A 19,315-nucleotide genomic window follows, 5' to 3' on the forward strand; every position below is an offset into this window, starting at 1 on the left:
CATTTTACTGAGGCCTGGGAAAGGTAGTTACAGGCACAAATTACAAGAGGATAGACAAAGCTGATGTGCAAAAGGGTAACATGCTTGCGTAAATTAAAAAAAAGGAAAAGGTGACAACAGCTGTAATACCAGGGCAGTGCAGGGCAGCTGCTGGTTGATTCCTATCATCATCAATGGGTCTGAGTCTCTGAACCCAGAACTGTCTCACCCTGGGCTTTGACAAATTAGTGATTTCTTTCTTTTCTTTCTTTCTTTTTTTTTAATGTATACAATATTCTGCCTGTGTGTATGCCTGCAGGCCAGAAGAGGGCACCAGACCCCATTACAGATGGTTGTGAGCCACCATGTGGTTGCTGGGAATTGAACTCAGGACCTTTGGAAGAGCAGGCAATGCTCTTAATCTCTGAGCCATCTCTCCAGCCCCGTCTCCTTCCAGTTTTAGGTAAGTTCTGGGGACTTAACTCAAGTTGCTAGGCTTCCATGCTAAGTTACCTACTGACCATTCTATTGGTCCTAACATATATTTTAATCACTCATTTTTATTTTATGTGTACGAATATTCTGATTGTATGTATGTCTGTGCACTATGTATGTGCAGTGCCTGTGGAGGCCAGAAGAACAAATCAAAAAGCCAGAACTGGGATTGTAGACGCCCAAGTGAGTGCTAGGCACTGAACCTGGGTCCTCTGCAAGAGCAGCCAACACTCTCAACTGCTATCAACTACCTCTCCAATTTTTCTTTTTCAAATTTTAATTTTTTTAAACAACAAGGGCACCAGGCCTTATGGTGCATGCCTTTAGTTTCAGCACTTTCCAGGCAGAGGCAGGTAAACTCTGATCCTAGCCTGGTCTACATAGTGAACTTCAGAAAAATCATGGCTATAGGGGCCCCCTAGCTTCAAAACCAAAAACAAAGCAACAATGACTTCCTCTCAAAAACACAACAATGAGGAGGAAGGAAGGGCTTTCGGGGAAGGTGTGCTTTTGTTTAACATTCAGCAGGCATGCAAACCCAGTACCCAGAAATGTCAGAGTCTATACGTACCTCAATGGGAGCTGTGATGCCTTGACACTTTCTTCCTAAGCCTGAGCCTTCCCGCCAGCCCATGGCTTGCAGCATCTTGTTGCCAATGTTACTGTGGTCAATGCCATCTTTGGTGGGCTGCTCGTAATTCCTGCCAGTGGCAAACACACAGTTATTTAAAACAGCCAGAGCCCCAGCTAATGAACTGGAAAATGGTGCTCATCACATACACAGTGCCAGCATCAAACTGCTTCTTGCGTTTGGGCTCTGGAGGTTCTGGAATTCCGTACTTCTCACGTCTTTCTGCAGCTCGATCTCGGTATTTCATCTACATAGAAAACAAGAAAAAGCAAGGGAGGAGTATTCTTACTTCAGCCTTTTTTTTTCTTCAACAGTCATATACACGCAGGTGTTAACCTAAAGCATCCTTTAATTTGGAGCGTATATAGTCTTACATACCAAATTCCTTTGTTTTCTTTACTACTCTCGGTCACTTTGCTTGTTTACTGTCCTAAAGATGAAGAAAGAATTGCCTATCTCCAGTTAACATTTGGACAGGTCTACTTTCAGAAACAGGTAAGTATTAAAGAGGTTCCCTGAGACCCATCCAGTAGATCCTGGACAACTGGCACTATAATCAGTGGGAAAAGGAAAAGCCTTGAGCACAGACACCTCAGAATTATCCAAAGTAAGAAACTTTGAAACCATTTTTTTTTTGGGGGGAGGTGAGGTGGGTTGGGTTGGGTTTTGAGACAGGGTTTCTCTGTGTAGTCATGGCTGTCCTGAAATTCACTCTGTAGACCAGGCTGGCCTCAAACTCAACAGAGATCCACCTGCCTCTACCTCCTGAGTGCTGGTATTAAAGGCGTGTGCCATCACTGCCTCACATGGCAATGGCAAAGAGTTTTTGCCAAACCTTTCCATTATGTCTTAGGAACCTGGAACAAACTGCTACAAATAAAAGCAAAATACTCTTGTCATGCTGTATGTCTATCGTTCAGCTATTTGGAAGACTGAGGTAAGAGAACTGACTGAGCCCAAGGTCAGGGCCAGCCTGTCAACATAGCAAGATGCTATCTAAACAAACAACAAACCAGAAAGTACTACAGACAAGAATATGTCAGGATTTTCATCCTAGTGGTGCACTATCCATTCATTTACCTCCCTCTCCCTCAGCTCCAAGGCTTCCAATTCCTGTTCGCTCAGCCTGGATCTTCGGTAGATGTCCATATTTTGCTATTACAAAAGAGTTAACAGACATACTTAGAATTCAGACCATTTTAATATGAAATGTCATGCATGACATTAGTACTTGGTTTTGTATTCTAGCCAAATATCAATACACCATAGCACCCAAACCAAAGCTAGGGCATGTGAAGACACAGTGCTTCTCTATGCTCTACAACTCCAGATATCCACGCAGCAGAAGGTACTGACCCTTCACCCGGGTCACACTCCCACCATCCCCCCCCCCCCCCCCCCCCCCCCCGTAAGCTTTGAGAAGCAAGGCCACCTTGTGTAGGTCAGAGAGCTGCTGGTGCCTGACTAGGGCATCTTTGTTTGGGAACTGACGCCGGCAGAGCAGGCAGGCCATCTTCTTCCAGTCGGCGAGCTTCTCCTCCTCACTCTCAAGTCTCTCTACCAGCTCTTCTTCATTGTCACTATCGCCACTGTAAGCAGCAACCAGACCTCTCTGGGGACAAAAAGATAATGGGTCACTGGAAATTACATAGATAAAACAGTGCCAAAATTTGAGTGAATCTCCATTACTCTGTGTTGTCCTTTAGTAGTGAAGCACATCTTAACTGTGTGGAACAGCCTTCTAGTACCAGCCCTTTTGGAGCCTAAGAAATGGGTTCTTGGATGACTGTTTTTAAACCACTGATCAAGCATAAAAAATCTAAATACAACAAGAGAGCAGAGTAATGGACCAGCTAAACCAGCATCTATCAAGGAAAGTAAGTTTCTGCTTTGTCCTAATTTTCTTTCCAGACCATTAAAAATTCTATTAACAAATGCTACAAAAGCCAATTTACTTAGCTTAGGGATTCAGGCTTCATTCATCGGTCCATCTCACCTGATCTCAGGCACAGAACACAAAGCCCTCAATATGGATTCTATAAGCCAAAGCTGCTCCAGATACCCACTGACAGAGAAAAGCATCCCATTTTAAGAAGGAATTGCATTAGGAAAGATGTAGCAGAGACTGAAACTGAGACATAATCCATACACTTAGTTAAAACACAGGTGGTACTTTCTTACTTTAAGGGGATTTTCTTCATCTCCATTTCGTACCATTTCGGGGATGAGTTGCTGTCTTTCAGCTAAGGCACCCTGGAAAACAGAACAAGTCATAAGCCTCAAATGTTACAAAGGTGCCCATTATGAAGTATTCCATTCCTGTTACCATTACCTTCTTCTCAAAGAGAGCAAAGCCAGCATCTGCTGCTGCAGATTCTCTCCGTTCTTCTTCTCTCAATGAATTGACAGGTTGAAAACTGTTTTTAAAATTTTCTTTCTGCTTATTTAGACTCTTAGCCCAGCGTTCCATGTCTTTGGCAATCTAGCATTAAACAACAGACACCATCAAAAGGCACTTACTTCTCTGTAACTTAATAAACAAATCAACAATAATACGTTACTGGGCTCACAGGTTGACTCAGTGGTAACCTGAGTTTGATGCACTGACTCCTTGGAGTAGGAGAGAATTGATTCCTTCACATTGTCTCTGACCTCCACATACAAGCAAGCACACAAACACAAATAAATGTAATTTGGGGTGGTGGAGGCTAAAAATGTGCATCCCGTCAGGTGATGGTGGCACATGCCTTTAATTACTTGGGAGGCAGAGGCCGGTGGATCTCTAGGAGTTTGAGACCAGCCTGGTCTACAGAGTGAGTTCCCGGACAGCCAAGACTACACAGAGAAACCCTGTCTCAAAAAACCAAAAGAAAAAAAAAAAGTAAAGCTTTTAAAATTTTATTTCGTATGTGTGGGTCTATGCATATGACTGCAGTGCCCACAGACCAGGAGAGGGTGTCAGATTTCCTGGAGACAGAGTTAGAGACAGCAGTAAAATGCCCAACATGACTGCTGGGAATCAAAGTCTACAAGAGCAGTATGCTCAGATGAACAATCTCTTTGTGCCTGGCTTTTTTTTTTTTTTTTTGGTTTTTCGAGACAGGGTTTCTCTGTGGCTTTGGAGCCTGTCCTGGAACTAGCTCTTGTAGACCAGGCTGGTCTCGAACTCACAGAGATCCGCCTGCCTCTGCCTCCCGAGTGCTGGGATTAAAGGCGTGCGCCACCATTGCCCGGCTTGTGCCTGGCTTTTTATATATACGTCGTGAGGATTGTATTCAGGTCCTCAAGCTTATGCACAAAGCACGTTATGGACAGAGCCATCTCCTTGGCTCCTGTTTTATTATTATCAAGACAGGATCATGTATCCTTCACTAATTATGGCCTTGCAAATTTTTCTTCTTGTTCTTCAGGATATCAAGCCCAGTACTTGAAATGCTAGACAAGCATTCTACCTTGGGCTACATCTCCTGCCCAACCAATTTTTGATTTTTGTGGATTGAATGCCACAAAAATACATGCTAGGAAAGTACTCTACCACTGAGTTGTATTATCAACTCCTTTTATTTTAACTTTGAAACAGTACCCATACTGGGGGCTGTGGGGAGAAGAGATGGTGCCCAACTGGCCCTAAACTTGTGAGCCTTCTGCCTTAGCTTCTCAGACTGCTGGGATTCCAGGCTTGTACTATCAGGACCAAAAATGAAGAATTAAGTCAATGCAACCCTCTAAGGAAAGAATTATGGTTTCCTTGTATAGGTCATACCTGTTGAGCTGTTTTGCTTTTGGGTTTTTCTTTCTTCTCCTTTCCCTCTTTTGTAGAAGGCAGGCCTGTCTGCTGGTTAGTGCTAGACTCTGCAGCTGGCACATAGGTCTCCTTCTCTCCATCCCAATACAAGTATTGCTGTGTTAAAGAATTATAGTAGTACTACAAGAGAAAAGAAAGTAAATGAATATAGATTTGCTGACTAAATTTTTGTGATGCTAGGGATTGAACCTAAGGCCTTAAATATGTTAGATAACTGTTCTACCACTGGCTATACCTCAAATTTTGCTATGATAAAAATTGATATTATTGTCAGTAGTAATGTATGTCTGTAATCCTAGCACACAGGAGGGTGAGGCAGGAGGATTGCAAATGCAAGGTCAGTTCAGGCTACATAGCTGAGAAGCTATCTAAAAAAAAAAAAAAAAACAAAACCCCAAAAATACAAAAACCCAAATAAATCTGGTCCAGGCACCTGTTTGTAATCCCAGTATTTGGGAAGTAGGCAGGATCAGGATTTCATTCTTGACTACAAAGGTAATCCCTAGGGCAGACTCTTATTTCAAACATATAAGCAAACAAAACAAACAAACAAAAAACCCCAACAAATAAACAAAAACAACATAAAATATACCAAGGACCAATGACATGCATTTCCTGTTCAGAAAGGACTAATAGTACACCTTGGAATGCGTATGAAAATTCTAGGAAAAGCAGAATATGATTTCATCACAAGAATTTAAGAGGGTTTTTACTTTTAAAATACAGGATCTTGGAGGTAGAGAAATGGCTCAGTGGTTAGGAACACAGGCTGCTATTCTAGAGAATCTGGGTTTGATTCCCTGCACTCCAGTTCCAAGGAATCCAACCCCCTTGTCTAGCCTCTTCCAGCGTGACGACTAGGCACACAAATGACATACATGAACTCAAACAATCCATGATAAAACAAAACTCTAAAATTTAAAATAAAATAGGACCTCATGTAGCTGGGCTCATACTTGATGTGTAGAAGAGGATACCTTGACCTCCTCATCTTCTTGCTTCCACCTCAGAAACTTGGGGTAACAGGCATGTGCCATACCTAGTTTGTTTTTGTCTGGTTTTGAGACAGGGTCACCCTATGTAGTCCTGGCTGTCTTGGAACTCACTATGTAGATCAGGCTACCCTTTTGAAATCACAGAGATCTGCCAGTCTCTGTTGAACATGTGTTATAATATTACATGTTATAATAAATAAATTTAGTGTGCATGTGTGTATGGGTGTCTGGGTGCTCACATCAAGTGACAGAGACAATTTGCAGGAGTCAGTTTTCTTCTTCTACCATGTGGGTCCTAGGTCTTCAGGTCTGGCAGCAAGGGTCTTTCCCTACTCGCTGGCTCCTCTGTGATGTCTCTTGTAGGGAAAGGTACTGTCAGACTGTCACATCTATGGCTGAACTAAGGAGAACTGCCATAAAATGATCAGACTGAACAAATGAGGGAAGTAAAAGAACTATGAAGAAGCTAGGTACATAGACAAGTAGCACAATGCTCTTCACACTTGGCTCTCAGAAACCACAGGCACTCATCGTCAACTTCCTGCTAACTGTACTTGTTTTGCTATTCTATATATACAGTTCCCAGAAATAAATATTTATGGTGTCAAAGTTGCTTCCCCTCCTTAAAAGTTATACACACTAGCAAAAATAAAACATTCCTGGGACGTTCTGCTATCTTAAGGATACACAGGCATGCTAAGGGAGGAAACTAAACACAAAAGACCACACAGTATCTGTGTCCATCTTTAAGAAACATCTATAACAGGTAAACCCAGACACAAAAATATCTATTCATGGTTTGGTGGGGAACTAGGGTTGGGACCTGAGCCTCAGGGGCGCAGGTGTGCAGAGGAGCGGAGTGATTTAAGATGGTAAAATATTCTGTACATTAGTTACAGGTGACAGTTGCACGATGAAAATTTGACTACATTAAAATCCACCAAATTATATATTCTGATTAAAATGTTGAACTTTATTTCATTTGAGAGGGAAAAACTCCCTCAGAAAACAAGACTTTAAAACTTTTAGTTAGGTTTTTTTTAAAAAAAAAAAAAAAGATTTTTTTAAAAAAATGAGCATTAGTATTTTGTCTGCGTGTGTGTGTGTGTGTGTGTGTGTGTGTGTGTGTGTGTGTGTGAGGGTATCAGGTCCCCTAGAACTGGAGTTACAGACAGTTGTGAGCTGCCATGTGGAGGTGTATGTGTCTGTATATGTATAAGTGTGAGTGAATGCAAGTGTCCCTAGAGTCTGACAAAGGCTCTGGATTCCTTGGATAGACCTGAAGTTGCAGGTATGTGCTGGGTGGGAAACAAACCAGTGTCTCTGGAAGATTACCAAGCACCGAGCTCTAGCTTTCCGATTCTTTTTTCTCACTTTGTAGCCCCCAGCTGACCTGAAACTTACTATGTAGATCAGAATCAGGGTCAAACTCAGAGACTTACTCTGTGTCCCCAACTGTTGGGATTAAAGGCATGCACCAACATGCTGTGCCCCGGGCACAAAATTGTTTTGTTTTGTTTTGTTGAGACAGGGCTTCTCTGTGTAGCCCCGGCTGTCCTGAAATTCACTCTGTAGACCAGTCTGTCCTTAAACTCAGAGATTTACCTGCCTCTGCCTCTCAAGAGCTGGGATTCAAGTACTGCTCCACCACTACTTGGCTTTCAAAATCTTATTTTGACAAAATTATCTCTAAAAATAGAATCATAATAGTGGATGCTGATGGGGGAATGACCTGAGTGACATGTATACAGATACATATGCATTTAAACATTAAAGAGTTGCATACTGGCGGCTGGGGAAATGGCTCAAAGAGCAATGACCACTCTTTGAGGAGTCCTAGGTTCAATTCTCAGCACCCATATGGCAGTTAAAACAGCCATCTATAACTCCAGTTCTAGGGGTTCCAATGCCCTACTGTAGCCTCCATGAACACTGCACACGTGGGAAACAGATATACAAGTAGACACAATACACATAAATCTCAAAAAATTAAAAGGGCTGCTCATTCCCAACATATACTTTTATGTATATATACGTATTATATCTCAAAACTTTAAAAAAAAAATTTATAGCCAGGCAGTGGTGGCGCACGCCTTTAATCCCAGCACTTGGGAGGCAGAGGCCAGCCTGGTCTAAAAGAGCTAGTTCCAGGATAGGCGCTAAAGCTACAGAGAAAACAAACAAACAAACAAAAACATATATGAGAGTTTTGCCTGAATGCATTTATATATGTACTCCATGTTTGTGCCTGTTACTAATAAAGGCCACAAGAGGGCACCACATCTCCTGGATCTAGAATGATCAGTAGTTGTGAGCTGACATGTTGATTCTGTAGTTTGTTTTTGTTTTTAGAGACAGGGTTTCACTGTGTAGCCCTGGCTGGCCTTAAACTAACAGAGATTCAGCTGCCTCTAGCCTCCTGAGTGTTAAAACTTGAATCCAGGTCTTATGCAAGAGTAACAAGTAATGTTTCCTACTGAGCCTGTTCTCTAGCCCATCTCAAAACATTTTTATTAGGACTGTCAACAATATGTACGTATGTAACACGCGAATGGAGGCACGTGTGTGCCAGTCAGAGAACACCAGCTCAGGCTGTCAGGCTTGCAGAGCAGCACTTTTATCCTATGAGGTAGCTCACTGGGTCTCTCAACATTTTTTAACCTTAAATCCCAAAATCCTGAAATTAAAAGTATGTACTGGTGGTCATAAAGAAATTAATGAAGGGCCGGAGAGATGGCTCATTAGTTAAGAGCACTGACTACTCTTCAATTCCCAGCACCTACATGGCAGCTTACAACTCCCTATAATTCCATTTCCAGAGGACCCAACACCCTTACACAGACATACATGAAGGCAAAACACCAATGCACATAAAATAAAAATAATTAAAAAAGAAAGAAATTAATGATTATCCAGGCAGTAGTGATGCATGCCTTTAATCCCAGCACTCGGGAAGAAAAGGCAGGTGATGTCTGGGCTACAAAGTGAGTTCCAGGACAGAGAAACCCTGCCTCAAAAAAAAAAAAAAAAAATAAAACAAAAACCAAAACAAAAGAACAAAAAGAAATTGATTCATATTTAAAGTCCTGATAGCTCATAACTTTGAAAGAAACAAAACCCTGTAACTATCTGGGTCATATACTCTTCTATAGAAAATGTTTCATCTCGATCCCATAAAGGTATTGAGACCAAGTTTTTTCTAGTGATAGTGAAGAGGGAAATAGTACTTACTTGTGAGTTAGGGTCATAATAGAGCCCTGTTGTAGGATCATAATAATATCCTGAAGATTCATCATATTGATAAGTAGACGTGTCAGGCACCGCTGCAAAAACAAATCCCAGGCAGTCATTCAAGGTAAAAAACTGTATGCCAATCTCTAAGCCAGTGAGCTACAGCAGACCTCAACATTCTTTCTTCACATTCCCAATGTCCCTCTGATACCCATTTCAAAGGGAAAGGAACTTTATTAACAACAAAGGCAACAATTAGGACCTTCCAACTGTTAATAGTCCCATGAGGTTTGGCTTACCATATTTGGTACCAGGAACTACACCAGTAGGGGAAGCAGCTGGGGCCTGTGTACTTGTGCTAGTGCTAGGCTGTGCTTCCTCAGTCTGGAAAGAACATTAGCTTCAATATAATTTCAACTGTAAAGCCTTTTAAGAGAACTAAGTCACTGCAATCATCCAGGAGGAAGGACTCCCCTGACAGACAGACTGCAGCAAGGAACTAGGGCAGTTCTATAGCAAGAGACATGCTGACGACTTTCTAAAGGTCAAGCTGAAGAATATACAAAGTATAAATATGCCCCGCTTGGGTCTTTATATTTAAAATACATGCATATAAATATAACAACTTTTAAAAACCTAATAATTAGGTGAAATGTATGTAATTAGTCAATCCTGGTTCACATACCAGGAAAGGGCAATGTTTACATAGCAACAAAACCAGCAATTCTGTATTTAAGAGCAAAGATTACCGGAGAGCCAGGTGGATTGGAGGTCTGATTATATAGTTGGGGACTCTGGGACACTACAGCCGACGAGGTGGTAGTCACTGCTGTGCCTGATGATAAACAAAGGATTAGGGAGAGCTAAAGGACAGTTTAACTCCAGGGCAACATTCATTTCGGCCCTCACTTTGTAAGCTGCTCCTTTCTTTTTTGGAGGCAGGATTTTGCTATGTAGTTGAATGGTGAATTAAACTCATGAACCCTCTGCCTAGAATTACAAATGCCACATCGGCCCATGTCAATTTGGTGTGTGTTTTGTTTATTTTCTGAGGAGGTCGTGTTATGTAGAGTAGGATGCCTTCAACTTTGTAGTTATCCTCCTGCCACTGCCTCTCTAGTGCTGGTGCTACAGGCATATACCCCCATGTCTGGCTCTGTATGTCAGAGTTCTTAACCTAATCCCTACAAAGAACCCTTTTTGGGCAGCTGCTTAAAATTCTACTAGAGTAAGATATACAAAGTTTTACATTCTATATTATGGCTAAGAAAGGAAGAGAAGCAAAGATATGTATCTGCTCTGTGCTGAGAAAAGATCTGACTCTTATTAGACTTTTATAGTCAGGGGTTGGAGAGATGGCTCAGTGGTTAAAAGCACTGACTGCTCTTCCAGAGGACCCGGGCTCAATTCCCAGTACCCACGTGGCAACTCACAACTGTGTGAAGATCCAGTTGCAGGGGATCTGACACCTTCACACTAATGCACATAAAATAAAGTTAAATAAACCATAAAAGTATTTTTTAAAAATGTCTTCCTTGATTAAAAGAAAAAATAAAGACTTTTATAGTCCTGGAATAAAAGCTAAATCAAATAATTTTTTTCCTTTCCTTCTTTTTTTTGTTTTTTGAGTTTTAAGACAAGGTTTCTTTCTGTGTAGCTTTGGAGCCCGTCCTGGCCTTAAACTCAGAGATCTGCCTGCCTCTGCCTCCTGAGTCCTGGGTGTACCACCACTACCTGGCCTCAAGGACTGTTTTCTAAGACAGAGTATCATGGAGCTCAGGCTAACCTGGAACTTGCTATGCAGCTAAGGATAACCTTAACCTTCTGATCTTCCCATCTCCACCTTCTTTTCACTAAGACGAAAGGAATGTGCAACTACTCCTGGTTTATGCACTGCTGGGGACTTAATCCAGGCTTCATGTATGCCACACAAGCACTTTACAAACTAAACCAGCCCCAAAGCCCTGGCTCCCACCCTCAGAGTTTCACTATGTAGGCTCTGCACTTGCTATACAGACAAGGCTGGCCTCGAACTCATGAGAGAACTGCCTGCCTCTGTTTCCAGAGATATGCCATCAGCACCCAGCCCAAAGTCATCTTATTATGGCTCTTCTGGTGGGTGTCTGAGTGCTGCTATAGGGTCATACACCTAAACTTCTTTGGTCACTCAAAATTCAACATGGAGTTTTGAACACTCAGTTAAATTTCAAGAATAAAGCTAATCATAGCATGGTCTCTAGGAACTTATATATATTGAGTCTCAGTATTCACAGTAACTTTTACCAGCCCTTCTGGCAAATGAGGACAGTTCCCAATGTGCCGTCTCAAGTCTTGCAAGGAACTGACTTGTAGCTTCAGGTCTAGTTAATATTTCCTCAACCATAGTTACTTCAACAGAAGCAAAACAGCGATGGAGCTTATTACCTGATGTAGACGATGCCTCAGATTCCAGCCCTCCAGGTTGTTGCTGATAAAACTGTTGGTAATCCTGTGAGTACTAAGGGAAATCCACCGGTTAGACCTGCTGTTTTAGACAGTCTGTAGAACAGGAGTTGAATGCTAGCCAAGTTCACTTACCTGAGTGTACTGTGCATAGCCATCCTGGCCTGGCTGCATATAACTGTAGTCAACACTGCCTCCTTCACCACTTTGAGACTATAAAATACCAAAAGAAAAAAAAAACAAAGATAAATTTAGTAGAACAACAAATAAAGATATCAGAACGTAATCCCTAAAAACATTCCTGCAACCGTCTATTCTGAGTACCCCAAGAAAAGTCATCTTAAGTCACTCTTACCTGCGTGGATGACCACTGAGCGGCAGCAATGGCTGTACTGGCTACAGAGAAAGCACTGACACGGTTCCCATCTGGAAGGACCAGATCTCTGAAATTGCAAAGATATCATCATGTGATTCTCTTTCTATGTCCAGTTTATGCTTCCAACAGTTCAAGGGAACACCAGCTAATTTCTGCCTGTGGGGTTGGGGGAGGGGATATGTGTCTCAAATGCTAGCAAGGTAGAATTTCTGAAGGAGAGGAGTCATTGTCTTCTCTATAACTGATCCAATTATCTCCTGGATGACTCATGATACTAGAAATGAAAATTTTTCTTTTTGGTGTCTTGTGTGTACTGTACATGTTAATATGTGTGTGAAGGGTGTGCTCATTGCATATGGAGATCAGAGGCTGACATCTGGTGTTATTTTCTCATTTCCTCCTTCCTTCCATCCTTCTTTCCTTATTTCTATCTGTCCGTCCGTCCCTCCCTCCCTCCCCCCCTCCCCCCACCTCTCTCTACCTACCTATCTATCTCTTATTATTTTTTCGAGACAAGGTTTCTCTGTACCTTTGGAGCCTATCCTGGAACTCACTCTGTAGCCCAGGCTGGCCTCAAAGTCACAGAGATCTGCCTACCTCTGCCTCCCAAGTGTTGGGATTAAAGGCATGCACCATCACTGCCTGGCGCTCTACCTTATTTTTTGAGACAGAATTTCTCAAAAAAAAAAAAAAAAAAAAAAAATCCTAGCTGTTTTGGCTACCAGGACCTCCTTGTCACAGCACTGGGGTCTGAGAAATGACAACTACTTTACCTCTTAAGGCATCTCCTGGCTCTAAAAAAGGATACTTGGGCTGGGATGATGACTCAGTGATTAAAAGCACCGACTGCTCTTCCAAAGGATCTGTGTTGAATTCCTAGCTTCCATGTGGCAATTAACAACTGTCTGTAACTTTAAGATCTGACACTCTCATATGGACATACATGTAGGCAAACCACCAATGCACATAAAGTAAAAATACTTTTTTGTAAAAAGGATACTTATAGCAGTAGACAGTAATGTAACATATTAGCATACTAATATCCTGCAAGCTAAGGATTATTTCTGGACAGGTTTGCATTACACTGCTGCAGTTTGCATAGAATGTGTTCTCAATGCATCTGCTGAAACCATTTCTGGCAACTGTTATTAACTGGTGATAGAGGGCTTCAGGGATAGACTCTAAGAGAAGAAAATCTTCTCCCTCTTGATCTACAATCAGGGAAATCAGTGTTGACAGTACAGACATACAAATGCTAACAGTTTGAAATAAGGACAATAATACCACTCACTTTCTGGCACTTTTTGCAAAGTCAACCCCAATAGTTTTCCCATCAATTTTCAATGGAGGATGGAGACTCTGTAATATCTGAAGCAGCTGAGAAGCATCCTGAAGGAGAAAGTGAAGAAAAACAATTTTGTTATATAATTTAGAATATCTCCCTACCACCTACTCCATCTAAGAAACAAAGCTTTGTTTCCATTAAAGAGAGACAGAGACAAAGACAAAGAAAAAGGCAGTAATTTCTTACTATATTTGTGGACATAAAAACTTTAGAAAAGAAATACCTCTAAGACAGAATTATTAAAGGAACACATACACAGTCTAAAGGTACAAAAGACTGAAATGACACTCCAAGTTCAGTTGTCCAAAACCTCAGTCCTCAATTTAGTGTAGCACATCTGTAACTATACAACTTTGAAAACTGTGTTCTGGAAGCCTCACATACACTATTATAATTAGCTGAGCCACAATTGCCTCTTAAAGCTGTTTTTTCTTTGAGACAGGGTTTCACGATACAGGTCTGGCTATTAATTATGGCCTAGAATTCAATCTACAGATCAGGCTGACCAGGAATACAGAGATGACCTGCCTCTTTCTCCAGAGTGCGGGGATTAAAAGCATGTGCTACCATACCAGGCTGTTACTTGACTTTTGGGGTTGAAGAGATGTCTCAGCAGCTAAAAGAACTGGCTCCTCTTCCAAAGGATTTAGGTTCCATTCCAGGCACCCACATGGCAGCTCACAGCCATTTATAACTTGAGTTCCAGGGGACCCAAACACGCATGTGGTACACTAGCTGACAAATGATTGAAATTATCTTCTCCCCATCATCTAGTGAAATTTGCCTACTTTGCTCAAGTTCTTTGTCACTGCCTACCTCCCTACTACCAAGGAAATCAGTATGGCTAAAGAACTATCAAAGGTACAAAGAGACAGTGTCTATATAGGGATTTTTCATTTGGGAAACATAAAACCAAATGGAAAGAGTAACATCTTATTTGGATGTACACAATACTTGTTTATACTGATGGGCTTCACAGATGATTCTAGAAGTAAGCTTTCCAAGTTCTGCTATTTCTTGCTAACTATCTTTTTATACTTTGATAGGAAACTCAGAACTGGTTGTGTTAGTCATGGGAGATTTCTGGCTCCATAACACCATAAATTTCTAAGGGTGATGTCTTTCTTGAAGACATCTGGTACTTTACAGTTCTAACTACAAAATGCTGTTCAAATTTGAGGAATAAATTCATTTCATTTCTTGAGCATTCAACAGATGCTCTTCTTTGTTACTTTAGGAACAAAAGAATGCTTTTTATTGGCTGCAATGGTTTATTATGGCCACTATACTGCCATTTACAACCCACTTCTGTATGCAATGAGCATGTCACCTAGAGCCTACATTATCACTTCCCGTGTTGACGGAGTTCTACATGGCACTACACAAATAGTGGGCACATTCAGAAAAGCTATTTCAGTTATTTTTTGGGTGTGTTATGTTCTTTTTATTTTGTGGGATTTTGTCTCGTTTTGTTTTGAGACAAAATCTCGCTATATAGCACTGGAAGGCCTGAAACTCAAGAGTATCGCTGCCTCCTGAGTGCTGACATTCAAGGCGTGCATCATCACTTCTGGCGCTTTTTGTATTTTGATGCTAGAGCTTAAACCCAGGACTCTGCACACACTGTGTCACTAAACAACTTAGCTTAGGCTACACTTATTGCCTAGACCTCTGTCCTTTTTTGTTGCTTTTTTTCAGGACAGGGTTTTTATGTAGCCCTGGCTGTCCTAGAACTTTCTCTTGTAGAGCAGGCTGGCCAAGAACGCACAGTGATCTGCCTGCCTGTCTCCTGAGTGCTGTGCCACCATCACCCAGTCAACCTGTGCCCTCTTACTAGTCAATAAGATATTTAAAAAAAAGACAAAACCAAAGATGATTGGAGAAGCTCACCATTGCAGAAGACAGCTGCACAAATGCAAAGCCTCTGTTCTGTTGTGTCTGTTTATCTTTTATGAGGCGAATGTTATTGACAGCTAAGGACGCATAGGGAGACAGTGCTGTCATAATGGAATCCACCACAGTGTGCGGAGCTATGTTCCGGAGAATAATTGCTGTTGGTAAACAAGAAAAAATAGCAATCAAGCATTCCCACCATCAGTGCTTTCTTTTTCTTTCTTTTGTCAAGACAAGGTTTCTCTGTAGCTTTGGCGCTTGTCCTGGAACTCACTCTGTAGACCAGGCTGGCCTTGAACTCACAGAGATCCGCCTACCTCTGCCTCCCAAGTGCTGGAATTCGCCTGGCCCATCAGTGCTTTCTAAAAGCAGGTTTACAGACTAAACTATATATTTTTACAGGATTTTGGCTTATTTTTTAACTTGGGCAAATTTCTACAGGGCAAACTATAGCTGTGGGTGCTCCCTTAAAACATATAAGGGAATTGAGATTGCTAAGAGAGATCAGCGATTAACATGAAAACCAAAGGATTATGTTTAACTTACTATCACAGTAGTAATCCACTGACTGAACAGACTCTGTAGTTCCAGGGGGCACTTCCTGTTCAGAGTCTAGGAGAAAAGGAGACCCAAATGAAAATCGACAAACAAACATCACTTTCTTTCTTTCATTAGTTTTTGGGAGAGTCAAACAAAGGTCCTGTGTGCATGCTTGGTAAGAGCCCTACCACTGAGATATTTATACTTTCAGTTTCCCCAAGCAGTTTTTTGTTTCCAATATATTTAGATTTAAAAAAAAGGGGGGGGGGGGAACATGGTTTTACTATATAGTCCAGACATGTTTTAAACTCTTGGCAATCCTATCTCAGCTTCCTAAGTGTAACGATTTGATTACAGGCATGAGAACGTTCCCAGCTACAATGTATTTTTTAACAAAGAAATACATTGTAACTTCTAAAGCACTTTTGTATGAGACAGTTTCATATAGTCAAAGCTGGCAACAAACTTGCTATATAGTTGAGGATGACCTGGAACTCTAGATCATCCTGCAATCAACTCCTGAGGGCTGTTTTTATTTTAAGCACATCTGGCAGCCTTTGGTTTTGTTTCTAATCTGGAAAAGTGCTCTTTACTTTGTGTGGTGTATCTTATTCACAGGCCAGCAAGTACATGTAGAGAGAGAAGTCCATGGTTGGTATCTCTATTCCTTCTTGTCTTTTGACAGTTTTTCACTCACTTTGAGCTAATCCATTTGCAAGCTGGCCAGAGCACAAGGGATGGCCCTGTCATGCCTTTCTAGCACTGTAATTATAAGCACACCACCATGCCCCGCCTTTTTTTTTTTAAGTTGTGTGAATGTTAAGGATTTGAACTCTGGTCCTAATGCTTGCACAGAAAATACCTTACCTACTGAGCCATCTCCCCAGTCTCTGCCTGCCACAATTTTTGATTGTCTTACTATGTAATTTTGGTCACCTTAAAACTTAAGATACCCATTCTGGCCTTGAATTTTTTTATCCTTTTGACTCAGCACAGGTGTGAGTTCACCATGCCATTTTTTCTTTCAAAAAAGTCTTAGCTTGGGGGCTGGAGAGATGGCTCAGCGGTTAAGAGCATTGCCTGCTCTTCCAAAGGTCCTGAGTTCAATTCCCAGCAACCACATGGTGGCTCACAACCATCTGTAATGAGGTGCCCTCTTCTGGCCTTCGGGCATACACACAGACACAATATTGTATACATAATAAATAAATAAATGAATATTTAAAAAAAAAAAAAGTCTTAGCTGGCCAGTGGTAGTGCATACCTTTAATCTCAGCACTTGGGAGGCAGAGGCAGAGGCAGGCAGAACTCTTTGAGTTAAAGGCCAGCCTGGACTATAGAGCAAGTTCCAAGACAGCTAAAGCCACACAGAGAAACCCTGTCTCAAAAAACAAACAGATCTGTGGCTACACTTGAACCTCATAATTTTGACAGAGGTAATACAGAATGCAAACCCTGAACCAGTGCAGGACAGCACCACTACAGACTAAACAAAAGTAGATGTAGCATGCAAACCAGGTGGACATCCTTAATTTTGGAGAATTTTCTCTTCTCTTACAACCATGCAGCATCTACTTAGCCCAAGGTAAAAAAATTTAGGCTGTATGTAAGTTCCTAGTTGAGACATCCTTAAAAAAAAAAAAAAATCTATGCTTTTCCTTGGGTACATAGGCAGTAATTCAGGTTCGATTGCATTTTCCAAAAAGCTGAATCCACGCTTACCAAACTTGTCTGCTCCACATCGGAAGCATTTTAGTCTTTTCCTGAAATTGTTAAGGCAGCACTGGAAAAAAAAAAGTTTTATCTGTAATTATTTCTTACATTAGGCTAGGCTTCCTAGTCAACATGTGGGTTAGAACAGTGAGGCCACAGGTAACTCAAGTAACTAAATATAAAAGCAAAAATTGCTATTATGTATAGACAAAAGGGCATAACCTAAAATTTTATCACCCTCTGAATTCTTCAAAAAAAAAAAAAAAAAACCCACATTCTATTTTAAGGTAGGAATCCGCTGTCACCAAGATGAGAAGTTTCTTGCAGCAGCCACCAACAAAAGTTCTTCTTTATGTGAACAGGGCATTACATGAACTGGCATATATATAAACATAATATAACCTGGACATGACCTTTCTCCATTCCAGCCTCACACACAATGAATTATCTTAGTACTATCAAAATTCAGCATTGGCGGCCGGGTGGTGGTGGTGCACGCCTTTAATCCCAGCACTCGGGAGGCAGAGGCAGGCGGATCTCTGAGTTCGAGGCCAGCCTGGTCTACAAGAGCTAGCTCCAGGACAGGCTCTAGAAACTACAGGGAAACCCTGTCTCAAAAAACCAAAAAAAAAAAAAAAAAAAAAAAAAAAAAAAAAATTCAGCATTGGCGACAGGACCAATGTTATACACCAAGGCTTTCAAGGATCTTTGTTAACATAATTAACAGAGCATGTAAAAAACTTGAGATTTCAGAATTTCATAAACAACAAAGTGAAACACATCTAAAAAATCTTAAATGAAACTCTGGGTTAGAATCCTGTATCTTCATAGAATTCCAAGATTGCTGTCCTTTAATGCCAGCACAGGAAGACCAAAGAAAAGTCAGAAAGCACAAAAAATGGACTTCTGATACAAGCTGGTGATTGTGCTAATTTTCTTGTTAGGAAATCAAACAAACAAATGGACAAAGAGACAAACTTAAGTATTTATTTGGGAAGAACAGATGCTTACCTTGTTACAAAGCCAATCTTCAAACTTAGGTCTGGGATTGCTATAATGCATTGCAATGTGCTTTCCTTGAATCACCAATTTTTTCTGTAAAAAAAAAAGAAGTAATTAGTTATTCCCATTGTGAAGAATGTGTGTCCATTTTCCCAGGGCAGAGCACACTTCGGAAAAATCAGTGCTCTGGAATTAAATGGACAACATACGGGGAAGACCAACCACCGCCACCTATACTCTGCCCATCCAATCCTTCAGATAGGCAGTAAGAGAATGGGATGCGGAGTAAAGGTAAATGGAGTCAGGGAGTGCTGAGAAAGCTGCCAAACACTAAACGCTGACATGCACCAGGCTGTGTCTCCAGCAGAGACAGAAGTTCTAACATTTAGCATTGACAGGCTGCCTGAGAGTGAGTCTATTTCAAAAGCAGAAGACAGACATCTTCCAGTTCTGAGACTGTCTCCTTTATTAGCCTTTAGCATGGTTTCCTTGGGCTTGGCTGTCACTTTTCCCCAGTCCCCATCCTTATGTAATGTAAATGCCTTTGTATTTTCCCTTCCCCCAAATTCTTCCTTCAGGATGTATTTTTTTGGAGGGACAAAAGGAGGGGGGGGTAGTATCTCATTTTAAAAGGGAACTTGATCATAACTTTTTAGTAAGGACTATTCTGAATGCTACCAACTCTGAAACAGCTTAAATGAGGTTTTCTTGCCAAATGTGATCATGTCATGTCCTAGGTGACAGGTGTGTTTTTTCTCTAAAACGCATTGTACTCTTTTCAGGATGAGTAACCAGGAGGCCAATGAAGTTTCTTCGGGGGGAGGTAGGAAAGTTCATAATATGTATATATCACCTTTAAGTCAACCAA

At 41.2% G+C, this 19,315-nt stretch overlaps 1 protein-coding gene across 5 annotated transcripts in view; it reads right to left on the bottom strand.

Moving 5' to 3' along the window:
* Window positions 1-19,315, bottom strand: part of Rbm5 (RNA binding motif protein 5) — a 31,764-nt gene that overhangs the window by 786 nt on the left and 11,663 nt on the right. For all 5 annotated transcript variants that reach the window (XM_038321478.1, XM_038321479.1, XM_038321476.1 and 2 more), the window contains exons 7-24: window positions 18,457-18,540; window positions 17,455-17,515; window positions 15,739-15,804; window positions 15,190-15,350; window positions 13,246-13,343; window positions 11,934-12,021; window positions 11,714-11,791; window positions 11,561-11,633; window positions 9,886-9,971; window positions 9,436-9,520; window positions 9,137-9,228; window positions 4,869-5,030; window positions 3,438-3,587; window positions 3,287-3,358; window positions 2,538-2,717; window positions 2,186-2,260; window positions 1,255-1,352; window positions 1,046-1,175 (exon numbers count right to left, since the gene is read on the bottom strand). In XM_038321478.1, coding sequence (XP_038177406.1) covers window positions 1,046-1,175; window positions 1,255-1,352; window positions 2,186-2,260; window positions 2,538-2,717; window positions 3,287-3,358; window positions 3,438-3,587; window positions 4,869-5,030; window positions 9,137-9,228; window positions 9,436-9,520; window positions 9,886-9,971; window positions 11,561-11,633; window positions 11,714-11,791; window positions 11,934-12,021; window positions 13,246-13,343; window positions 15,190-15,350; window positions 15,739-15,804; window positions 17,455-17,515; window positions 18,457-18,540 — 1,839 coding nt within the window. The remainder of the gene's footprint in view (window positions 1-1,045; window positions 1,176-1,254; window positions 1,353-2,185; window positions 2,261-2,537; window positions 2,718-3,286; window positions 3,359-3,437; window positions 3,588-4,868; window positions 5,031-9,136; window positions 9,229-9,435; window positions 9,521-9,885; window positions 9,972-11,560; window positions 11,634-11,713; window positions 11,792-11,933; window positions 12,022-13,245; window positions 13,344-15,189; window positions 15,351-15,738; window positions 15,805-17,454; window positions 17,516-18,456; window positions 18,541-19,315) is intronic.

This window comes from Arvicola amphibius, chromosome 3 (genome assembly GCF_903992535.2).
Source record: "Arvicola amphibius chromosome 3, mArvAmp1.2, whole genome shotgun sequence".
NCBI classification, from domain to species: domain Eukaryota; kingdom Metazoa; phylum Chordata; class Mammalia; order Rodentia; family Cricetidae; genus Arvicola; species Arvicola amphibius.